This window comes from Pristiophorus japonicus, chromosome 12 (genome assembly GCF_044704955.1).
Source record: "Pristiophorus japonicus isolate sPriJap1 chromosome 12, sPriJap1.hap1, whole genome shotgun sequence".
Classification (NCBI taxonomy): Eukaryota; Metazoa; Chordata; class Chondrichthyes; family Pristiophoridae; genus Pristiophorus; species Pristiophorus japonicus.
In genome coordinates this window covers 160,827,934-160,852,956 of record NC_091988.1, presented here as the reverse complement: position 1 = coordinate 160,852,956, position 25,023 = coordinate 160,827,934, and the positions used below count along the sequence as shown (strand labels likewise).

The window sequence follows — 25,023 nt, the reverse complement described above, 5'->3', positions numbered from 1 at the left end:
AATTTCAGCTGCTGGGAATAAATAAATAAATGGCGCACTCAAGACGCCATAACCGGCAACTTTGAAATTGTCGTTAATGCAAATGGTTAATGGTTAGTGTCTTTTGGCCAGTTTAAGCGACTTCCCGTTTTAATCATGGATGTTTTAAGTGGTGAGAACTGAAATAATTAATTCAAATGTTGCAAGAGCGATGCTGACCAAAAGTGTTTCACTCCCTTGGCTCCAAGCCCAGTTTCCTCACCAAGGAAGATAATGAATCATACTGTTTTGATTTGAACTGAGTCACCAGCCTCTGATGTCAGTAGCTCTGTGTGTATATATACAATCCATTCTCCAGCTCAGAAGAACAGAAGCATCCCAAGAGCCAAATACTCCAGTTGCTCTTCCTATTGCTCACAAAATGATGCTGATAGGAGTTGCGTTGAGCTTTGCTCTGCTGGCACACAGCTCCTTCAGTGCACCGATGACTCCCCTCTTCGTAACGTTCCCTGGGGAACAGAACATGACTGACACTGAGGTGGCAATGGTAAGAATAAAAGCTTTTTTTTTCTTTGATTCGGTCTTTAGTTAACACTTTTAGGGATGTGGCTGCAAAAAAAAATAAGGCTAAAGTTTAAAAAACAGAAGATGCTGGAATAGCGCAGCAGGTCAGAAAGGAAACATAGGTTCACGTTTCAGGTGGAAATTTCATCAGAAGTCCACAGTCAGGTGGGAGAGGCTCTTTAGCCAGACTTTTAAAAAATTCATTCCGAGATATGGGCGGCGCTGGCAAATCCAGCATTTATTCCCCATCTCTCATTGTCCTTGAGAAGGTGGTGGTGAGCCACTTTCTTGAACTGCTGCAGTCCGTGTGGTGAAGGTACTCCCACAGTGCTGTTAGGGAGGGAGTTCCAGGATTTTAACCCAGCGACGATGAAGGAACGGCGATATATTTCCAAGTCAGGATGATGTGGAACTTGGAGGGGAACTTGCAGGTGATGGTGTACCCATTCGTCTGCTCCCCTTGCCCTTCCCAGTGGTAGAGGTCACGGGGTTGGGACCTCTGTTGAAGAAGCCATAGCGAGAGCACGCAGTTGACTGACCGAAATGACAGAGAAGGGAAAAACAACAGCTAAAGGTAAAAGAGGCAGCTAATAGGTTCAATAGCCTGTAATGGATTGTGGAAATGTTGGATGGAAGTGTAGTGTACAGTACAAAGATCGATTCCGTCAGACAAGGTCTCGGTTAGGCAAAGGGTGGGTGAGACTTTGCTCCAAAATCGAAGGGCAATCAGCAGAATTTGAATGAGGAATTCAGCAATTGGGAAATTGGGTACACAGCTGGCATCTGAAGTTGTTGGAGTTGATGTTCCAACAGGAAGGCTGAAGAGCTCCTAATAGGAAGTAAAGTTGGAATAATTTAGTTCAGTCGGAGAGGTTATGTTCTTCAGCTCTCTGACCATCAAGGATTTTTTTTAAATAAATTTCATGGAATTACATAGAATGTACAGCACAGAAATGGGCCATTCAGCCCAATAGGTCAATGCCAGTGTTTATGTTCCACACGAGGCTCCTCCCACCCTTCTTCATCTAGCCCTATCTACATAAACGTCTATTCAGAATTTCAGAATCTAAATGGCAGTAAAGATGCAAATTGTGAAGACAGCTCAGCGGTGATAAGTCATGTGAAAATGGAGGTGGTACAGTAGCCTTGAGTCATACAAACCAAAAGAGCTCTGGTTTGATGCTCGGCCGCTATTGAGGTAGCTGATCTCAGGCAGCAGTTGGGACACTTCAATCGACCTCAGCACCCCTAAGCTAGGCAAGGGTTCCTGTTCCTGATTGCTAGCTGCTAACTCTGGTTGGAAAGAGCCCTCGTGTGTGGCTTCAGGTATGGCGTGACACTGTTGTGCCCCACACCTGAATGTCAATGAGAGAATTATCTTCAGTCAACTCCCAGCATGAGATAGCACCTTGAGGAGAGGAAGGGAAAATTGGAAGAAAAAGAAATAAATCTGGAGGACGATGACGGATGATCACATTGGCTTCATTAGTTAAAGCGCCAAAAGCCAACAGCTCAACTGTGGTTTTCTAACTTAGAAAAGATAAGGATCACACATGGCTCGTTAAGGAGGCCAAGAAATGATATTACGAAACAGATCTTATAGTTCATCCAGCCAGTCATTTAAACTTAATTACATAATTTGTCCTTTTAATATTTTGGTTCCTAACAGGATTTCACCCCCAGTTAGTTGGATGGTTTGATCATTCATTCTGAAAATCAATCTGCCTTTTTATAATCGTCCTCAGGTATTATTGTTAATATGCTTCAGATTTAATTGGGCACAGCATGAAAAAAAATCTTAAAACAGCAAAAATTTGAGCAGCAGGAGTCTAGTGCTGAGCTGCAGCTGAGATGTCCTGCGAGCCAGGTTTCAAATTGCTTTTATTAAATTGCAAGACTTGTGTGAGCACCACTGGGGTTTTACCCATGGGTCCTGCCATGCGTAAGACCCCAGTCAGCTGCAACTAGAAGGCTAACCTGCAAGTATTTACTATGGCCAGCCACCAGAAAGACTTTGAATCAGGATCCAGTGGTGCCAGAACATGGCTCATAGGATAAAAGCAGCTTAAGAGGGCCTCCAACACAGCTCCTCTGATAGCTGAACTGAGAGTGTACTGTCAGGTGTTGTACTGATACAGACAGACCTAGAAGTCTCACTGCCCTTAAACTAGAGGGAGGGGGAAATCAACCAGTATTCCCATTCTTGGTCTCTATCGAGTGACTTCTGCTGGAAAGTGCTTATGTATGCATGTGTGCATGCATGGGTATGTGTGCATGCATGCATGCGTATGAGTGTGCGTGTATGCATGGGCATGAGTGTGCGAGCATGCATGGGTGGGTGGGTGTGGGTGCATGCCTGCATGAATGTCTGTGTGCATGCGTGCATGGTCTGTGTCTGCGTGTACATGGGTGCGTGCCTGGGTGCGTGTACGCATGCATGGGTTTAGGTGTGCGAACATTGGTGTGTGCATGCATGCATGGGTTGTGTGTGCATGGGTGTGTGGCTGGGTGTGTGTGTGTGTGTGTGTGTGTGTGTGTGTCTGTATGTCTGTGTGTGTAATGCAGCTCAGTGTCAATTAGCCTTCTAACACTCATTTATCCAGGTTGAAAAAATAATGAGTACTTCACCAAATTACCAGCAGGAGGTTAGTGCCTGTGGAATGAGCATAAGCTGCTCCCGTCAAGAGGAGATTGACTACTAAGGGAATAAAAAAGGATGTGACTCTAGAGTTTGACTTTCAATAAAGTAAATACCATTCAGTGTTAGTCCTTGCCTTGACAGCATCACTGACATCTAAATAGACAATGGATGCCTAACCTTCTGGGTCTCATTGTTCCACAGAACTACCTGCAGAGGTTTGGGTACATGAATTTAAAAAGCACTGGCAATGCACTGATTAGTCTAAAGGCTGCCATCACAAAGGTGCAGAAAACCCTGGGACTGCCTGAAACAGGAGAACTCGATACGACCACACTCAGTGCCATGAAAAAGCCTCGGTGTGGCGTTCCTGATGTTCTCAGCTACAAGACATTTGATGATGAAAAATGGGATCACACTGACTTGACTTACAGGTGAGCACATGGTGAAGAAAGACCCTGCTTAAATTCAAGGAATTAGACATGAGGCATAAAAGTGTTCCATTTTAAGTAATTATCCAAATAGACCATTAAACTAAAGCTGTAACATTCCTGTGGTTTCAAAGTAATGCACTGGGGTTAAATTATGATTTAGTGTCCAATCTTGAGCCCGTGGGCAAACCATAATTGTCAAATGAATTGTGGAGCTGGCAGTGAAAAGGTTGAGTCATGTTTAGAAAGAAGATCATCGTTCAGCTAGACTGCAGCATGTAGGATGTGCCACACCAGCTCCACTGCGCTCTACCAGCTAGGATGGTATTGCTGCTTTGACCATTCATTGTGATGCACCAGAAAAGTCCAGTGGGCACAGTCACATAGGCTGGCGTTGCTACTTTTCCCTTCTCAATGGGATTCCACACTTATTCAGTTAGGGCTGTACCAGCTACAATGCTATTGGTGGATTTTCTCATTTATATTGTACAGCATAACAATACGTCAGGCTATACCAACCTGGATGCCATTTCAAGGAAAATGTACAAGTTGAGACAGAACTGGCAGTGTTTCTGTCATTTATTAGAATATAATAAGCATGCTTTACGATAATTAACCTCCCATGGTATTATTCACAAGTACCCTGAGGTCTGGAGTATTGTTGCGATGTTTAACTGCTAACTCTGAATGTTTGATTGTATTTTTCCCAGAGTTATAAACTACACTCCTGACTTGGAACCATCTGTTGCTGATGATGCATTTGCTCGTGCATTTAAATTGTGGAGTGACGTCACTCCATTGACATTCACTAGAATCTACAGTGGAGAAGCAGACATCATGATTCAGTTTGGCAGAGAATGTGAGTACACAATCACAATATCATCTGAATTGTTCCCGTCTCCATTAATATTCAGCTGTTCGACCACCTTCTGTATCTCTCCTCATTCTGATTGTTTTTTATAGTATCAAACTTTACTTGTCAATGTGGGCGAATGGGCTAAATTGCTTAAGTTTTCTACCTTAGCCCAACTGGAAATGGTGCATTTTGCATGAGGTAAAGAGTTTTTGCAGAACATCTGAGATATATTGAATTGGCTATCTGCACATTAGCTCAAATATTGCTGGGTTAATCTAAGTTGTAGGAACAAGGGGTTACTGTTTTCCAGCTGTGCCACTAAGTCCTTCAATGCCTGTTTTAGGGACTTCTAGATTTCTAGATCCCTGCTCACATTTCTATTGTTAATATGTTTCAATTATTTTTGTTGAAGGGCATGGAGACCCATATCCATTTGATGGAAAGGATGGTCTTTTGGCACATGCCTACCTGCCCGGCAAAAATATCTATGGCAAGCTGCACGGTGATGCACATTTCGATGACGATGAGTTCTGGACCTTGGGGAAAGGAGCAGGTAGCAAACATTGAATACAATCACTCTGCAAATACTTTTCCAGTGATTTATGAAAATTACCAATCAGTAAAACGCCTGTCCTGTGTTTTCACACTGCAACTATCAGAAATGAGGGGCTGTGCCTCCTCCACTTCTAGTCCTCTAATGTTTTCACTTTTCTCACGCAGCGGTTAAAACCCGTTTCGGCAATGCTGATGGAGATTTCTGCCACTTCCCGTTTACATTCAATGGAAAGACGTACAAGGCCTGTACCGCAGATGGAAGAGATGATGGGCATACTTGGTGCGCTACAACTGCAGACTATGAAAAAGACCAGAGATATGGATTCTGCCCACATGGATGTAAGTTGTTATCCATTCATTTTGATAGGATGGACTCCATGCTAATGTTTGCTGTGTTGCTAGTGATTTCCCTCCTCAAGTTTCATTTCTGACATTGATTCCAACTGCTGACAAGCTGGTCTGATGTGAAGCAGTTTGAACTGGCATCAGGTCAAATTTATAGCATGGTTCTCTCCACTGTTTAAATATAATATAGCATTAAAAACGCCAAGTAGTTTCCAGCTCTAGGGTTTACTGTCGGCAGAAATAAACCACCAGCCATGTAGTTGGATCTTTAACAACCAAATGAAACCTAATGTGCTATTATAGAGAAAATGAGAGCTTGTGGCCTTCAGATTTCTGTAAAGCCTTTAATTGCTGACATCCCAGGCCCAAAATTTAATTTCTGGCTATTGCCGAAGACCTGATCTCAGCCAGGGTGACAGTAGGGGATCAATATCTGGCCTCAACAATTTGAGTCAGGGAAGGGATAGGATTAATTAAAGAACCATTCCTGAACACTGCCTCGAGACATCTGCTGGAGAACCCATACGGTGGTTGTAGGGTGAGAGGATATGATCGGACTTGGTTTTAATGTTCCCCATGGCCAATGAACAGGCTCATGCTTGAGGAATGGCTACTAGGAGGAGACACCAGCGGTCAATAGATGCCAGTGCAAGCATAGACCAGTATGTGTCAGTGCCTTCAATTGAAAACTAAAAGGAGGATAAATTCTTGAGTTCCTGGAGCAGCACAAGACTTATGGCATTATTTAATCAGTAAGATTATCACCACTATTATAGATGGAAGGCTTCCAAAACCATAGTGCTTGTTCAATGCAAATCTCCACAAAGGTATTGTGTTATTATAATTCTAGTTTGTTCACTGCAGTTTTATTTTAATTTCTGTTTTCTATTCACTTTTGTTCAGTGTTATACACCATGGGTGGTAACAGCAACAGTTCACCTTGTGTGTTCCCCTTTGTATTCAACGGCAAGAGTTATGACCAGTGCACGTCTGAGGGCCGTGAAGATGGCTACAAATGGTGTGCAACCACCAGCAACTATGACACAGATAGCAAATATGGCTTCTGCCCTAGTCCAGGTAATTAGTCATAGCTAGAAATCTCTATTCAATAATCACACTGTGTTTTGTCGAACCAGATAGAGTGTGATAAGCCGCTTGGGATCTGGATTTGGTTAAAGAAACAAAAAATGACAGATTTTCTTTAACAAATGAGTTTGTTTCGGAGACTGGGTAAGGCAGTAGGTTATGATGCCCGTGGTGGTGAAAATAGTCGGTGACACTCGTTGTCTAGGGTCGTACATAAAGAAGTACTACTTGGTCGATGCAACGGTAGTTGCTCCTGCCCTTGGAATGATGCCTCAGTGTGGGTCAGCACTTAACAAGAGACGGAGAGAAAACTGGAGAGAAAATTAATAATATGGACTATTAATTCCAAATGTCTGTTTTCTGCTTTATTTTTCTTGCAATGAGATCGCTCACTATTAAGAGCATTAGAAAACATGTCAAGGATGAGAAAATGCTAGCTAGCCATCAAGTCTGTCCCTCCAGTGCTCCAACTCACCCAACCTAACATCCAACTGAATCTGAACTCCCCTTACTCTTTGACTCCATTATTTTCTCTGGTAGATTATTTCAAATATTTATTGGCCTTTGAGTAAAGAATTGTTCTCTACAATTGAATTAAATTCACTTTTCACTTCTCTAAATTTATGTCCTACCGGCCCGACGGACCTTGAAGTTCTACTTTGGGTTGAGCAATTGGTACTGACCTTTTCTCTAATCTTCCCTCACCGCACGTGTTTTTCTTGCAGCCGATGCTGTGGTTGGTGGAAATTCTGATGGAGAACAGTGTTCGTTTCCTTTCACATTCCTTGACAAAACGTATGATGCGTGTACCGCCGATGGCAGATCAGATCAGAAGCTCTGGTGCGCAACCACCAGTAACTTCGATGAAGACAAAAAGTGGGGTTACTGTGCTGATGCTGGTAAATATGGCAGCTCTTTCATCTTTCCGCCCTTGTTCCTTTTCTTTAGTATCACCGTCCGATGATTCTCAGAGTAAATATGTCAATTTATTGATCAAGTAGTTGAACTCAGAAGGTGGTGAATCTTTGGAATTCTCTATTCCAGAGGTCTGTGGAGGCTCAGTCTTTGAGTATATTCAAGATAGAGAACGATAGATTTTAGGATATTAAGGGAATCAAGGGATATGGGGATAGTGCAGAAAAGTGGAGTTGAGGTAGAAGATCAGCCATGATCTTATTGAATGGCGGAGCAGGCTTGAGTGGTCGAATGGCCTACTCTTGCTCCTATTTCTTATGTTCTTATGTTCTTGATTCCCAATTGTACAGTTTCATGTTGCTTTCCCTCGCTGTCTTAAAGTTGTGCAAGACTTGCTCAGTTTTCTTCTATCCCACTGGAAGCTGCGCCATGGATCACTGAGCCATCACACTGGGGAATGGATGGGGAGAAGAGAACCGATATATATTGCTTTCCTGACTAAAATTAAACACTTGAAACCAACAATAGAGTTGTCCTTACAGAAATGTTTCGCCTCTCTCTCCTGAATGATGTGAGGTGTCGAGTTGCCTTTAAGGAGCAGAAAGGGAGAGGGATTTAAGTGTTCAAATCCCACCACGGTAGCTGGGGAATTTAAATTCAAAATAATTAAATAAAAATCTGGAATAGAAAGCTAGTATCAGTAATGGTGACCATGAAACTACCGGATTGTCGTAAAAACCAATCTGGTTCACTAATGTCCTTTGGGGAAGGAAATTTGCCATCCTTACCCGGTCTGGTCTATATGTGACTACAGACCCACATGTGGTTGACTCTTAACTGCCCTCTGAGATGGCCTTGCATGCCACTCAGTTGTATTCAAGAAGAGGGCTTCTCGAGGGCAATTAGGGACGGGCAATAAATGCTGGCCTTGCCGGCGATGTCCACATCCCATGAATGAATTTTGTAAAACAACTTTCCGGATACATAATATATTGTCTCTCTCTCTGTCTCTGTATATGTGTATATGTGTATGTATGAGAGAGAAAGATGTCGTCAAACCTGCTTATTATCTTGGAATTCTCAACTTATAATCATTCTGAAATTAGAACCTGGATTATTTAAACTGACAACAGATGTTTAATATTCCCCTGGTGGCTCAGTGCCTGATGATGATGACTCGGGCATACAGCATAAGAAGGTGGCAGTTTCAGACTCCAGTTTGGGCCAAGTTAGCTGATCTCAGGCAATGAGGAGGCATTAACTGACTTCAGTAGCTTTGGACCAAGGAGAAGAAAAATGAACCAGTGTTCAGCTGCTGAACACAATCCGGTGGATCATGCGCGTGAGTGTGGATGTTAGATGAGGAGAGGATTGGTGACCTTACCCACAGCCAAACACTCTTATATTACTCAATGGATAGACTCATAGATGCAAAATGGCCGCTTGGGAGAGGTACTCGAGCAATGGCAGCATCCTTGAAACCATAAACCCAACATGTGTTATTTACACTGGGACCAGCCAGAGGGACCACAATGGTCTATTTTGGACATGTACGTTTTTATGAATCAGTGCTTTCAGCAGGATGGGGTTGGTGGGGGGGGGATAGGCCAAAATAAGGTAACATTCAAGCAATTGACCAATTTATCGGTCTTCTTATGCAGGATACAGCCTCTTTTTAGTAGCAGCCCATGAGTTTGGACATTCTCTGGGACTAGATCATTCCACTATCAAAGATGCCCTCATGTACCCGATGTATAACTACAGTGAAAACTTCAAGCTACCCAGTGACGACATTGCAGGAATCCAGCATCTATATGGTATGGTCAATTTTATTATTTCAAGCTAAAAGACAGCAACACAAAGCCTTTTACAGACATATTAACATATCTGTATGGACAGTAGTAAATACACGCACTCACGTTATCTTATTTTGTAAACAGGACCAAAACCGGGTCCTACTTTCAGCCCAACATCGGCACCAACATCTAAAACAACTGTACCAACATCTACAACAACTGTACCAACATCTACAACAATTGTGCCCACCACTGACGAGCCACCTAACATCTGCAACGTGGATATTTATGATGCAGTTTCAAGTATAAAGAAAACACTTCATTTCTTCAAAAATGGGTAAGTAATAATTACTTCAATCCATCACTTCCAAAGTAGTGGAAGCAGAAAGAACATGTATTTGTAAGTGACCAGAGAGAGAGGCCATGGAACCATAGGAGCAGGAGTAGGCCATCCAGCCTCTCCAGCCTGTTCCACCATTCAATGAGATCATGGCTGATCTGTATCCTAACTTCATCCACCTGCCTTGGCTCTATATCCCTTAATACACTTGGCTAGCAAAAATTTATCAATCTCAGATTTAAAATTATTAATTGAGCTAGCATCAGCTGCTTTTTGTGGAAGAGGTTCACACTTCTATTACCCTTTGTGTGATAAAGTATTTCGTAACTTCTTTCCTGAATGGCCTGGCTCTGATTTTAAAGGTATGTCCCCTTTTCCTAGACGCCCCGGCAGTGGAAAAAGTTTCTCTCTACCTACCCTATCAATTCCTCCAAAATCCTAAAAATCTCAATCAAATCATCCGTTGATTTTTTATATTCCAGGAAAATACAAGCCTAGTTTATTTAACCTCCCCTCATAATTTAACCCTTGGAACCCTAGTAACATTCTAGTGAATCAGTGCTGCACTCCTTCCAAGGCCAATATATTCTTCCTAAGGTGCAGTACCCAGAACCACACACACTGAGGGAATACTAGGGCATCTGTGGGGTTTCACTCCATCTGTCATCAGACTTCTGTATCACTTGACTTACTAGCACCTTATTTCTGTTGCTGTATATACATTTTCTGAATAGTGGTACTGTTTCCCTTTGGGTAGAAGTTAGGACGAGGAGTCCTCAGGAGTGTTATCAATATTTGCAAGTGGCACCCACCACAGGAAAGTTTGAAAGAATGTGCTTTAAAAGCATCATGTTCCTTTAAAAAAGAATGATGTTGGCAATGAGAATACAACACATCAGGTGCTATGTCCTGTAAGTTTGTGGCTCACTAAGGCAATGGATGTTATTGCTCGGTGCAATCTTTTTCCCCCTTCATCTCTTGTGCTAATACTAGTGTTACCCAATCTAAACGACCTCTTGTATGGGTGCACGACAATGCCGTAAGCTGCTCCAACGTGTGTTAGGCCCAAGGTTTGAAGAGTTCCAGCAAAGTACCGTTTCCATTTTCTCCATCTTCTCTGACAATTAATTGCAAATTATTGGCAGTTTGGTGCAGTTGCATGTCCATTGTGCCAAACTATGAACTAGATTTATGAGCCTAGAAATGACTATTGGAGATAAATTAGTGGATTCAGCATTCAAGTGACATTCCTCTGTTTGCTATTCTAGCAGAGATGTTAACACATTTAACATAAAATGGGTTAGCATTATACAGGTGTTGAAGCGTTTGTCCGCTTGCATATTTCCAATCGTAATTCTAGGCTACGGCTTTTACAGCTGGCACAGAGGACATTTTTTCATTCCATCAGTTGGGTTAGATTCAAATTTGTGTCTCAGGACTGAAAAGGCAATGTAAAGAAATATCTTTACCCAGAGAGTGAATGGAATTTGGAACTCACCACCACAAGGAATAGTTGAGGCAAATAGCATAGATGTATTTCAGGGGAAGCCAGATAAACACATGACGGAAAAAGGGATAGAAGGTTATGCTGAGAGTGTTAGATGAAGAAGAGTGATTGGAAGTTCGTGCGGAGCATAAATGCAGGCATGGACCAGTTGAACCAAATGGCCCATTTCTGTGCTGTACGTTCTATGGAAATATCGTAATTGTAAAAGAAACAAAAGGGATTCGTCCTATGTTATGCATTGAAAATACTTCAGCCAGTTGGCAAAGTTGAGGTAAAAGTACCCATACTTATTCTGAAAATGTGATTTTATTGACAATTCTTATAGAAATGTTTGGAAGTTAATGCCAAGAAAGAAAGTTATCATGGGACCAATTCCAATTGCAAAGCTGTGGCCTAAAGCTCCTTTCAAGATTGATGCTGCATTTGAAGATATAAGTACACAGAAGGTCTACATTTTCTCAGGTTTGTCTGACTTATTGAGGAAGGATAATTTTCAGGCAAATATTTAGGCAACACTATTAGCAAATTGAGATGATGGGGTGGACTGTTGGTGATGATAACGATTGAGTGCACAGTAAAACTATTCTTCTGGAGCAGCAACCTTTTTTTAATACAGTTGTTTATGTTTTTATGCTGGAACCGATCAGTTTAGTTTTTCATAAATCCGTGTGAATGGGTGTGATACAGAACGTGGCAAAAAAATAAAATCCGTGCTAACTGCTGACCAACGAATATTCTAAAACACAGCCAATCTCCAAGGTAATCAAGCAATAATAAAATGTTAGTTTTTAAGGTTATCACACAACATCTTCACAGCCATTTATGGAAGCTACAACCCTCAAGTTTAGACTGATAGCTCTTTGTATTGAACATAAGTTGTATTTTTTTACTGCCATGGGTTGGCACCACCACTTAAAGAGCAGGCAGAGTGTTAAATGACTGCGTTATATTCATTCGATGCTGTTGGTCATTTCTAAGTTGATTAAGTTAGAACTGTTTCCTACCATTGCAATAGACAGAAACTAAGCTGTTCCTTTATATTTCCCTATAGGGAGATCACACTGGGTGTTTTCTGGCACTAGCCTTGAACAGGGCTATCCCAAGGACATCGGCAAACTGGGCATCGATGACAATGTTGAACGGATAGTCGGTGCAGTTATGAAAGGCCAAAAGAAAGTGCTGCTGTTTGGTGGTCAGAAGGTTTGGAGGTGAGCAGAATATGATGAGAATTAAAAGCTTTAGGAGTGTTAGCTTTCAGGTAAAGCTCAAATAGTAAATATGGGATGTTTTTCTATATTAAAGGTGTTATATAAATGCAATCTTTTCTTGTTGAAAATAATACATTTTACTATTGTAGACATTGTCTCAACCTTCTTTTATGTGGCTTCCTAACCCCTCCGTCTATAATATTCACCTCCTTCCTCTACATTGGACCATGAATGTTCGGAATGAATTTGTGTGTACATGTACACGCGGCATTGGAATGAACATATTTGGCCATGCGGTGTTGCAAGAGCTGCAGTGCAGCAGAGAAGCTTCACTGTTGAGATGCTGGCCATATATTCACTGAGCAGGAGTTCCGGGGGAATTAAGCTAACGCATGTGTTCCTGAAGAATTTTTATTTTCGGGAAAATTGCAAGTTAAAGATTCATGGCTCTTGTAAATGGAACAATTACACTTGCATTGAAATTAACAGAATCTTTTTAATCTGACATTCAGGCTCGACATGAAGACACAGAAAGTCGACAAGATTGAACACATTTATGACAGATATCACCACGTGCCAGTTGATGCCAATGTTGTATTCATGCACAAAAGTAAGTTTATCAGACATGTTACAACTTTACATGCCAAACAGTTCTGCATGGTCTAACTCTTCTGTTTAACCAACTTTGTTAAACACAAAATAGGTTACATGTAATATATGCAGATGTGCAATTTCCTATGTAATTTTATGTTAAAACATGGTTAGAGGACATCAGTACAGCACAGTACCTACTGAACGTGTTCCCCAGAGGCACATAACAACGGCTGTTATGGCAGTTTTTGAAATTGATACAAGAACATAAGAAACAGAAGCAGGAGTAGGCCATTTGGCCCCTCGAGCCTGCTCCGCCATTCAATAAGATCATGGCTGATCTGATCTTGGCCTCAACTCCACTTTCCTGCCTGTTCCCCATAACCCTCGACTCCCTCGTCGTTCAAAAATCTGTCTCTCTCCACCTTAAATACATTCAATGACCCAGCCTCCACAACTCTCTGGGGTAGAGAAATCCAAAGATTCACAACTATCTGAGAGAAGAAATTTCTCCTCATCTCAGTTTTAAACGGGCGACCCCTTATTCTGAAACTATGCCCCCTAGTTCTAGATTCTCCCACATATCTTACTGATTTAAGTCCTAGTTGTCCTCTATTTTAAAAGAAACTAAATAAGTATCGCTATGTCATGAAGAGATAGGGCCCGAAAATGATGGACTCACCGCCCACTGCCACTGACTGCCACCGACTGCCACCGACATTCCTCTTCGGGTCCCGCCCAATGCCACTTTCGATTTGGGCTGGAGCGGGCGGGAGGGGAGAACTGCCGGGAACTGCCCGCTGACATCAGCGGACGGCCGAGTGGTGTAAGTGGATTCCCGCCCGCTGAGATGCCATATTCATGCAGGCAGGAGTCGGCGCCGGCAAACTGGGGGTGGACCGCTGCGAGGAGGCTGGTCTGTCCCCGACGGTAGGTCTGAAGAGCTGAAAAAAAAGGTGAGTAAACATTTTTTAATTTTTTTCTTTACAGGGACTTACCTGGATGGTGTCCCCTGAAGGTGTTCCGATGGTTTTTTTTAATGCTTTTTTTTTGCAGGTCTTCGACCCTCCATGGGCTCGACTCCATCCTCGGCGGCACTTGGGCAGTAAGCGCCTTTGCCGCCGAGAATGAGAGCTCCCGTCGGCTGCCACCCAGATTGGTGGCATAAGTCTTTCATTTGCTGCCCGCCAATCTTCGAGGGACCTTGTTGATGAAAACCCCGCCCAAAGTACCGTCAGGTACCTCGGCGGCCATCGGCGGTCCTTTGGGTGGCATTTGAGCGGACGGGGGCCTTCATCAAATTCAGGCCCATAGAGTCGATACCTATTTGGAGCAGTTGATCCTGTTGTGTCCAGATTAGTCTGTGAGCTCTGTGAGGCACTGGCAGTCCAGTCCATGAAGTTTAGGTAACTCAGTTCAAGTCACTGGTACTTCTTATGCATTGGTTTGTGTTGTCTGAACGTCACGGGTCTGGAGGTTTAGAGAAGGCTGCCTTAGTGTTGCTGCCTCATTAGTGGATAGAACACCAAGATCTGCAGTTTGGTACTTCTGTAAATTAATGGGAATATGAATTTTAACTATGCAGTCCAGCAGACTACATGGTGTACATCTAATCACAAAGACAAAAAGCTCCAGACTCCTTCCACAAATATTTGCTCGGATGTGAAATTTGGCTTACAAGAGCAACTAAGAATTAACCCAAAATTAGTCCTAGTCACCTTTTATTGGCATTATCATCACAAATTACAGCACAGACGGAGACCATTCCGCCCATTGTGCTGTGCCAGCTGTTTGAATGAGCTATCCAATTAGTCCCACTCCCCTGCTCTTTTCCCATAGCCCTGCAAATATTTTGTTTTTAAGTAGAGATCCAATTCACTTTTGAAAGTTACTATTAAATCTGCTTCCGCCACCCTTTCAGGCAGTGCATTCTAGATCATAAATTTAGAACTCAGCAGAGGAGGACAAAGGGTTTGATTAGGGCAGGGAAAATGGAGTACGAGAAGAAGCTTGCAGGGAACATTAAGGCGGATTGCAAAAGTTTCTTTAGGTATGTAAAGAGAAAAAGGTTAGTAAAGACAAACGTAGGTCCCCTGCAGTCAGAATCAGGGGAAGTCATAATGGGGAACAAAGAAATGGCAGACCAATTGAACAAGTACTTTGGTTCAGTATTCACTAAGGAGGACACAAACAACCTTCCGGATATAAAAGGGGTCAGAGGGTCTAGTAAGGAGGAGGAACTGAGGGAAATCTTTATTAGTCGGGAAATTGTGTTGGGGAAATTGATGGGATTGAAGGCCGATAAATCCCCAGGGCCTGATGGACTGCATCCCAGAGTACTTAGGGAGGTGGCCTTGGAAATAGCGGATGCATTGACAATCATTTTCCAACATTCCATTGACTCTGGATCAGTTCCTATCGAGTGGAGGGTAGCCAATGTAACCCCACTTTTTAAAAAAGGAGGGAGAGAGAAAGCAGGGAATTATAGACCGGTCAGCCTGACCTCAGTAGTGGGTAAAATGATGGAATCAATTATTAAGGATGTCATAGCAGTGCATTTGGAAAATGGTGACATGATAGGTCCAAGTCAGCATGGATTTGTGAAAGGGAGATCATGCTTGACAAATCTTCTGGAATTTTTTGAGGATGTTTCCAGTAAAGTGGACAAGGGAGTACCAGTTGATGTGGTATATTTGGACTTTCAGAAGGCTTTTGACAAGGTCCCACACAGGAGATTAATGTGCAAAGTTAAAGCACATGGGATTGGGGGTAGTGTGCTGACGTGGATTGAGAACTGGTTGTCAGACAGGAAGCAAAGAGTAGGAGTAAATGGGTACTTTTCAGAATGGCAGGCAGTGACTAGTGGGGTACCGCAAGGTTCTGTGCTGGGGCCCCAGTTGTTTACATTGTACATTAATGATTTAGACGAGGGGATTAAATGTAGTATCTCCAAATTTGCGGATGACACTAAGTTGGGTGGCAGTGTGAGCTGCGAGGAGGATGCTATGAGGCTGCAGAGTAACTTGGATAGGTTAGGTGAGTGGGCAAATGCGTGGCAGATGAAGTATAATGTGGATAAATGTGAGGTTATCCACTTTGGTGGTAAAAACAGAGAGACAGACTATTATCTGAATGGTGACAGATTAGGAAGGGGGAAGGTGCAGCAAGACCTGGGTGTCATGGTACATCAGTCATTGAAGGTTGGCATGCAGGTACAGCAGGCGGTTAAGAAAGCAAATGGCATGTTGGCCTTCATAGCGAGGGGATTTGAGTACAGGGGCAGGGATGTGTTGCTACAGTTGTATAGGGCCTTGGTGAGGCCACACCTGGAGTATTGTGTACAGTTTTGGTCTCCTAACTTGAGGAAGGACGTTCTTGCTATTGAGGGAGTGCAGCGAAGATTCACCAGACTGATTCCCGGGATGGTGGGACTGACCTATCAAGAAAGACTGGATCAACTGGGCTTGTATTCACTGGAGTTCAGAAAAGTGAGAGGGGACCTCATAGAAACGTTTAAAATTCTGACGGGTTTGGACAGGTTGGATGCAGGAAGAATGTTCCCAATGTTGGGGAAGTCCAGAACCAGGGGTCACAGTCTAAAGATAAGGGGTAAGCCATTTAGGACCGAGATGAGGAGAAACTTCTTCACCCAGAGAGTGGTGAACCTGTGGAATTCTCTACCACAGAAAGTAGTTGAGGCCAATTCACTAAATATATTCAAAAGGGAGTTAGATGAAGTCCTTACTACTCAGGGGATCAAGGGGTATGGCGAGAAAGCAGGAAGGGGGTACTGAATTTTCATGTTCAGCCATGAACTCATTGAATGGCGGTGCAGGCTAGAAGGGCTGAATGGCCTGCTCCTGCACCTATTTTCTATGTGTCTATGTTTCTATAACAACTATCTGCGCAATAAAATGTCTCCGCATCTTCCCTCAGGTTCTTTTGCCAATTATCCTAAATCTGTGTTCTCTGGTTACCAACCCTCCCACCAGTGGAAACATATTATCCTTATTTACTCTATCAAAACCCCTGTTAATGTTGAACACCTCTATTAAATCTCCCCTTAACCTTCTCTGCTCTAAGGAGAACAATCCCAGGTTCTGTAATCTCTCCACATAGCTGAAGTTCCTCATCCCTGGTCTAATTCTGGTAAATCATCTCTGCACCCTCTCCAAGGCCTTGACATTCTTTAGCGGGCAATCTAATCAAAAGAAGCATACAATGCCACCCACTGACGTCACCCAGGACCTGCTACTACCTATTGACACAGCACAGCACAAGTTATTGACCACTAGAGACAAATGTTGTCAATGTTATGAATAATTGTGCCCTGACATAGTACATCATGAAGCATATATACTTTGGGGCTTTATATTCTGTAATATTAGACAAATTCACTGATGCTGTACTCTTTATCGTGAGCCTAGCTGAAAGGGAGTGCAGATCAAAGAATTGGCACTAGTGCTGCAGGCAGGATCATTGAATCCTTTACATGAAAAATAGTTGTGCAACTGAGAGCCTGATAATAATGGGTTGAATACATTATATGATTGTATGAAGGGAATAAAGAGAATAAACAGAGAAATTCATATACATACACAATATTATCCTTTGCTCTTTGAGATGGTTAATCTCCTTTCTAATCCATTCTCTTTCAGTGAACATCTACTTCCTGTTTGAAAAGTACTTCTGGGTATTGAACAAGCAAAATCGGGTTACTTTTGTGGGACACACCAAGAATGACTTGCTGACATGTAAAGAATAAAAGTTCAACCTCAGGATCAGCATTCTCTGGAAGAAGAATTGTTGTTTAATTTATTATGTTTACGTTATTCTGTTACATTTTGGCATCACAACGTAATCCTTCAGTTTTCTTTTGCTTTCCATTCTTACTGGGTCTCAGTTTGTTGTTGAAGGATAATAAATCTGTGCCAAACATTTTATCAAGGAGCAAGAGGGTGAAACTATGAAACCCAGTTAAATTGAATAAGCAATTGGATTGAAGGATTGACCAGTGATGGACAGTATTTTATTCATCACTTGCAAAAGATAAATTACTTGACTCTTTTGATTGCATGGATCTTTATTCAGGCTGAATCAAAGTGCCTGCTGGACAGTATAAATCTAGAATTTGGTTTGTAATGCTCACTGCAACTAATGACACATCAGTGTGACATTGTGTCAGACATAAATGTGAAGCGAATGCAAATTCATGTAGATTCAATACAGGATATAAAGAAGGATGCACTGTGGTTGTCTCTGGAATACTTTTGCTTATTCTGCTATCACCTGACATGTGATGGACTTGACTGAAACAGACGTGCGGGGAGCCTCAAATATGTCTTCCTTAAAGATAGTGGAGAAAACAGTATCCCACCGACAACCATAATGTGTGTTGTTTACTCCAAGTACAGATACATTTTATATCTTACAGTCAAGATTTATTATTTATTCTTATTTCTATGTTTATTTTTTCTAGTTGAGAATAATTTTGGATAGATTTTGCCCAGATGTTTGGTGATGCAGTGTGCCAGCCGTTGATCGGTTTAATGGACAGATGCATTGCGACGACAGTCATGGTGTTTATGTATCCCACTGGTGCCTCCCCTGCATCGGCGTGGTAACAACTCTTTGCCATGCCCACTAATCATGCCATCCAATAGCAGGTAGAACTAATATCAAAACATCTAATAAAGTGGCTTGGGAATCACTGCCTTGCCATGATTGCACTGAACTTGGGAAGAGGCCTTAATCATTTCAACCTCCAACTCAAAATGTGAAAGGGACCCCTTGTCCAACTTGCATTGGCTTTTGCGTTGTATAATTTGGATGTTTGTTCTCTCTTTTATCACTGATACTCATCTCAACATACAGAGGTCAGGACAGCACAGAACAAGACCATTTGGCCCATTGTTCCTGAGCTAATGCTCGGTCTTCAAAAGGAGTTTACAATAGGAGCCTTTACAACAATAGTATTGCTAAGATGCAGGTCATGTCCATCAAGATGATTTAGTTGTCATATTTAAATGTTTTATGTATAGTTGTATTTAGGTTTCTCTTATACTCAGTAACGTTGAGTAAACATCCCTGGTATGTAAAAGAATTTACAAACAATGTTTTTTTTAAAATGGCATTTTTAGTATTAATTAATTTAAAGAATGTAACTGAGGATAAATTATTTTCATTTTGAATGCTTTTTCATACAATAAACTGCTTGTTGCACCTCAAAATATGTTCTTCTTGATGATTGTGTGTGTGTGAATCTTGATGCAAATTGGTCACATGAGTGCTATCCTCACCCTGCAATGACCTGTTGCCTTGGCAACACTTGATGCCATTAGGAACATAGGAACAGGAATAGGGCATTGAGCCCCTCAAGCCTGCTTTGCCATTCATGGCTGATCTGTGACCTAACCCCACAGACCCTCCTTTGGCACATATCCCTTAATCTCTTTAGTTAACAAAAAGCTATCAATCTCTGATTTAAAATTAACAATTGATCTCACATCAATTGCCGTTTGCAGAAGAGAGCTCCAAACTTCTACCACCCTGTGGGCTGAATTTTGCTGGCGCTCAGTGGATGGGTTCGGAGGCGGGTCAGCTGTCAAAACCTAAGATTGACAGCGTGTCCGGAGCCCGCTGTGTACCCGCTTTCATATCAGTTTCCAAAGTGCCGGGTCTGCCTGCGCTTCACAGACCCAGCACTAATCGGCGGGTGAGCCAATTGAAATAGTTAAGAGGGTGCTTAAAGGTAGTTGAACAGTATTTTACCACCTACTAAGCATTTATCCAACTTTTTCACAAGGTTCCCGTCACTCGGGGATTACGTCAGGTAAGTAGGTTGGGTTTTCAACGACTCTCCATTGCTTTGAATAGGTGACAGCTACATAAAGGCTACCATTTCACAACTGTTCATTTTCCAATGGTTAGAAGCTGGAGCCTTCAGGATTTAGAATGCACGTTTCAGCTTTGGGAAGGTTGGAAGTGTTTGGAGCAAACTCTCTATCCAGTGTCACTTCCTTAGAGCAACCTCTCTCACCATTGACAGAATGCTTGTGTCATCTCAACGTCAGCTGCTATCTATTCCAGCAGCATCAGTGTCCTTGAAAAATTCTCACCTTGGTCCTCAGAATCCCTCCGCTATCAGCCCCAAACATCAGCATCACCAGGCACACCAGCATCACCAACAACAACCTTCTCCCCAATCATCTGAAGCTGCACAGGATACAGGGCATCAGCACATGACCACATTGCTGCCCGGGAGGCCAGATTTACTTCACTTGATGCTGTACACCCTGGCTACCACATGATGCACCAGGTTGGCACCACCCCACATCAACATCATAAAGCATCCCTACAATGCCCAAGCCATTCCTTTCACATTCATCACCATTGCTGGGGGGAGGGGGTGGGGGGGGGGGGTACCCTTATGTCTCACCATTCACTACAACTCACTGATACTTCCAAAGGAGCATACAAATCTGTCCAAAAAGGCAAAGTGTTGAAAATAAAGATTTTAATGTTTGACAACACATTAAAGTGACCCAAGTGCCTAGCCTTGTGTATTGTTAGTTGGTATGATTGAACAATGATGATGGTGAGTGTGAGGGGTGGCTAGTGAGATGGGGAAGTGATAATGTAGATAGAGAGGGATGGGTGGAGGTGCAAGGTAAGTTGGTGTAAATAAGGATATGCAGGAGTAGGGTAGGGAAGGCATAGGGAAGGGATGTGATGAGTGGAACAGGAAGATGAGGTTGAGTGTGGCTTTGCAGTAACATTTTGTGAACTACTGAGATCATTGAAAGGTTTGTGCCACTGCAGCCAAGTCTTCCTGACAACATCCCTGCTTGTGCCCTCCTGTGCAATGTGCAACCAGGCTGCATTTGTCTCCTGGGGAGGTATCTTCCGCAAATTGGAAGGGAAGAAAACCTCCCTGCATGGTGTAACTCCCACCATAAGCATACGGATGGAGTCATGGGAGAGCCTGGGTGCAGCCGTGCACTTTTGTGCAGTGCTTGTCAGTGTTTGCAGCACCTCAATACTGCAGAACACTGACAGCACAACTGTCAAAATCAATGTGGACATGGTCCCTTTACGGCAACTGGCTGATGACGCGTCATCAAATTACATCATCAGACCAGCTTCCTTTTTAATTGGTCGGGACCCTCACAGGGCAGGCTTAACAAGCCCAATCAGGAGAACATCATGGGGGAAGCTGACATGGAGCAAGGAGTGGGGTACGAATCTGCCCTGAAGCTGCCCGCCTCGATAGGGGAAATCGCAGTCTTTGTGTGTAGAAGTGTTTCCTAATTTCACTCCTGAAATGTCTGGCTCTAATTTTTAGACTATGCCCCCTAGTCCTGGAATCCCCAACCAGCGGAAATAGTTTCTCTCTAGCTACCCTATCTGTTCCTCTTAATATCTTGAAAAATTCGATCAGTTCACCCTTTAACCTTCTAAATTCTAGGGAATACAACCCTAATTTGTGTAATCTCTCCTCGTAACTTAATCCTTGGAGTCCGTGTATCATTCTGGTAAACCTACCCTGCATTCCCTTCAAGGCCAATATATCCTTCCTTAGGTGTGATGCCCAGAACTGCTCACAGTATCCCAGCTGTGGTCTAACCAGGACTCTGTACAGTTGTAACATCACTTCTATCCCCTTGATATAACGGCCAGCTTTCCACTAGCTTTTTAAATTATTTTCTGTATCTGTTCATGACATTTTAATGATCTATGTACCTGGACCCCCAAGTCTCTTTGGACCGCCACTGTTTTTAGCTTTTCACCATTTAGAAAGTACCCTGTTCTATCCGTTTGCCACAGTTTAGCCCATTCACTTAATCTGTCGATATCCCTATGTAATTTTATGCTTTCATCTACTCTGCCTATAATACCACCTATCTTTGTGTCATCGGCAAATTTGGATATGTGACTTTCTATGCCATCATTTAAGTCGTTAATAAATACTATGAATAGTTGAGGCCCCAACACAGATCCCTGCGGGACATCACTAGTCACATCCTGCCAATTTGAGTACCTACCCATTATCCCTACTGTCTGTCTCCTGTCACTCAGCCGATTTCCTAACTAGGTCAATAATTTGCCCTCAACTCCGTGGGCTTCTACCTTAGTTAACCGTCTCTTCTGTGGGTCTTCATCAAATGCCTTCTGGAATTCCATTTAAATAACATCCATAGACATTCCTCTGTCCACTACTTCAGTCACCAACTCAAAAAATTCTATCAGATTTGTCAGGCATGACCTATCTTGTCCCTTACCTCTTTAGTCATCCATAGCTTTTTTGGACAAGTAGAGCTGTTGCCCCTCAGGGATATAAACTGCTTCTGTATCACATTAAATTATTTTTTGAACATCTCCCACTGATCTTCTGTCATTTTACCCAGTAACAGATTTTCCCAGTTTACTGTGGGTCTTCATCAAATGCCTTCTGGAATTCCATTTAAATAACATCCGTAGACATTCCCCTGTCCACTACTTCAGTCACCTACTCTGTCTCATCCCGTTGAAATCGGCCTTCCCCAAACAGCTGTTTAGCGTTTCTCCCTTTCAAACGCTAAATTAAGCTCGATCATGTTATGATCGTTATTAGATAAAAGTTCACGCAAAGTTAGGCTATTAACTAAATCTGGCTCATTATTCATTACTAAATCTATATGGCTTTGCCTCTTGTTGCCTCCAGGACATATTGTTGTAGTAAACTATCCCGGACACACTCAAGAAATTCACTACCTTTCTGACAGGTGCAAGTCTGCCTATCTCAAGCTGTACGAAAGTTAAAATCCCCCATTAAAACCATTCTGCCTTTACTATACGCTGGTCTAATCTCTGCATGTATATGATCTAGCACTTCACAGCAGCTACCAGGGGGCCTACACACAACTCCCACTACAGTCTTAAATCCTTTCCTATTTCTCAATTCTACCCCTAAAATCTCCATTAGCTCATCAATCTTCTTGACAACCAGCATTGCTAGAGTGTCATGACAGGAAACACGCCAGAAGACCCACTCCTGTCAGTCGCTCGTCATCTGTATATGTGAGTTCAACATCTGCCTGCACGTTCTGCAGGAAATCCCAGGAGTGCTGGTGGATGTCAGTGATCCGGCAGAATGGCTTCCCACCAACTTCCCACTTTTGTTCACCTGAAACTGGGCGGTAACGGTGTCGAAAATTCAGAGCCTGGTGTCTTATCAATGGTTGTCTTCGCATCTACTGACTTTCTCATTACAGATGCTCACCTCAGTGTGGCAATTTTAAATAGACACAATACAAGAGGGGTAATTTTGATTTTGCGATACTGTAAAGTGGCTGATTGTGAATCGGCAGCTCGTTTTACCTCTCTCCAAATTTATATTTCCATTGTACACAAAGTCAAAGTTACTCCCAATAAGTTTGAAACCTAAAAGGCAGAATATGTGCATCTTCCTTTGGTAAACAAGCCACTAAAAACCATAATGAGAAAGATTACCTTGGTATAAATGTGTTTATAAAGAATGTGTTTCAATTTCACTACACGGAATGCACAGCTGAACTCTTCTCCCCCATTTCATAGAATCATAGAATAGTACAACACAAAGGGAGGCCAGTCGCCCCATCGAGTCTGCGCTGGTTCTTTCTAAGAGTAATCCAGTTAGTCCCACTGCCCCCGCTCTTTCCCCATATCCCTGAAATTTTTTCTCCTTCAAGTATTTATCCGATTCCCTTTTAAAGGCTACTAATGAATCTGCTTCCACCACACTATCAGGCAGTTCATTCCAAATCCTAACCACTCATTGCGTAAAAAAGTTTTTCCTCATGTCATCTCTGGTTCTTTGGAAATCACCTTAAATCTGTGCCCTTTGGTCATAAACCCTTTAGCCATTGGAAACAGTTTCTCTTTATAGAATCATAGAAATTTACAGCACGGAAGGAGACCATTCGGCCCATCGTGTCCGTGCCAGCCAACAAAGAGCTATCCAGCCTAATCCCACTTTCCAGCTCTTGGTCCGTAGCCTTGTAGGTTATGGCACTTCAAGTGCACATTTTAAAATGTGGTAAGGGTTTCAGCCTACACCACCCTTTTAGGCAGTGAGTTCTAGACGCCCACCACCCAATGGTTGAAGAAATTTCCCCTCAAATCTACTCTAAACCTCCTACCAATTACTTTCAATCTATGCTCCCTGGTTGTTGATCACTCTGCTAAAGGAAATAGGTCCTTTCTATCCACTCTAGCTAGGCCCCTCATAATTGTAAACACCTCAATAAGGTCTCCCCTCAGCCTCCTCTGTTCCAAAGAAAACAAACCCAGCCTATCTAATCTTTCCTGTAATGTGGTGACCAGAACTGCACACAGTACTCTAGCTGTGGCCCAACTAGTGTTTTATACAGTTGAAGCATAATCCCCCTGCTCTTGTATACTATGCCTCACCTAATAAAGGCAAGTATTATTTACTTTATCTAAATCCTTCATGATTTTAAACACCTCTATTAAATCTCCTCTTAGCCTACGCTGCTCTAAGGAGAGCAACGGCATGTTCCAGTCTATTCATGTAACCGTACTCGCTCACCCCTGGAACCATTTTAGTAAGTCTCTTCTGCATCCTCGCCAAAGCCTTTACATCCTTCCTAAAGTGTGGTGCCCAGAATTGGACACAATACTCTAGCTGGGGCCAAACTAGTGGTTTATATAGGTTCAGCACAACTCCCTGGCTTTAGTACTCTACGCCTCTATTTATAAAGTCCAGGATCCCATATGTTTTATTCACTGCTTGCTAACCTGTCCTGCCACCTTTAAAGAATTGTGCACAAGCACCCCCAGGTCTCTCTCATATTGCACCCCCTTTAAAATTGTACCATTTAACATGTATTGGCTCTCCTCATTCTTCCTACGAAAATGTATCATCTCACATTTTTCTGCATTGAATGTCATCTGCCATGTATCCGCCCTTTCCACCAGCCTGTCTAAGTCCTCCGGAAACATAGAAACATAGAAAATAGGTGCAGGAGTAGGCCATTCGGCTCTTCGAGCCTGCACCACCATTCAATAAGATCATGCCTGATCATTCACCTCAGTACCCCTTTCCCGCTTTCTCTATTACTATCCTCCTCACTGTTTGCTCTGCTTCCAAGTTTTGTGTCATCTGCAAATTTTATAATTGTGCCCTGTAACCCCCAAATCCCCAGTCCAAGTCATTAATGTATATCAAAAAC

General features: G+C 42.6%; 1 protein-coding gene across 1 annotated transcript in view; it reads left to right on the top strand.

Annotated features, from left to right (window-relative positions):
• Positions 1-340: 340 nt before the first annotated feature.
• LOC139276885 (zinc finger protein 335-like) overlaps positions 341-25,023 on the top strand; it is a 143,491-nt gene continuing 118,808 nt past the window's right edge. The window contains exons 1-13 of the mRNA XM_070894883.1: positions 341-526; positions 3,386-3,615; positions 4,323-4,471; positions 4,881-5,021; positions 5,189-5,362; positions 6,272-6,445; positions 7,180-7,353; positions 9,031-9,186; positions 9,310-9,502; positions 11,338-11,474; positions 12,064-12,220; positions 12,733-12,830; positions 17,470-17,574. Coding sequence (XP_070750984.1) covers positions 401-526; positions 3,386-3,615; positions 4,323-4,471; positions 4,881-5,021; positions 5,189-5,362; positions 6,272-6,445; positions 7,180-7,353; positions 9,031-9,186; positions 9,310-9,502; positions 11,338-11,474; positions 12,064-12,220; positions 12,733-12,830; positions 17,470-17,574 — 2,014 coding nt within the window. The 5' untranslated portion in view covers positions 341-400. The remainder of the gene's footprint in view (positions 527-3,385; positions 3,616-4,322; positions 4,472-4,880; positions 5,022-5,188; positions 5,363-6,271; positions 6,446-7,179; positions 7,354-9,030; positions 9,187-9,309; positions 9,503-11,337; positions 11,475-12,063; positions 12,221-12,732; positions 12,831-17,469; positions 17,575-25,023) is intronic.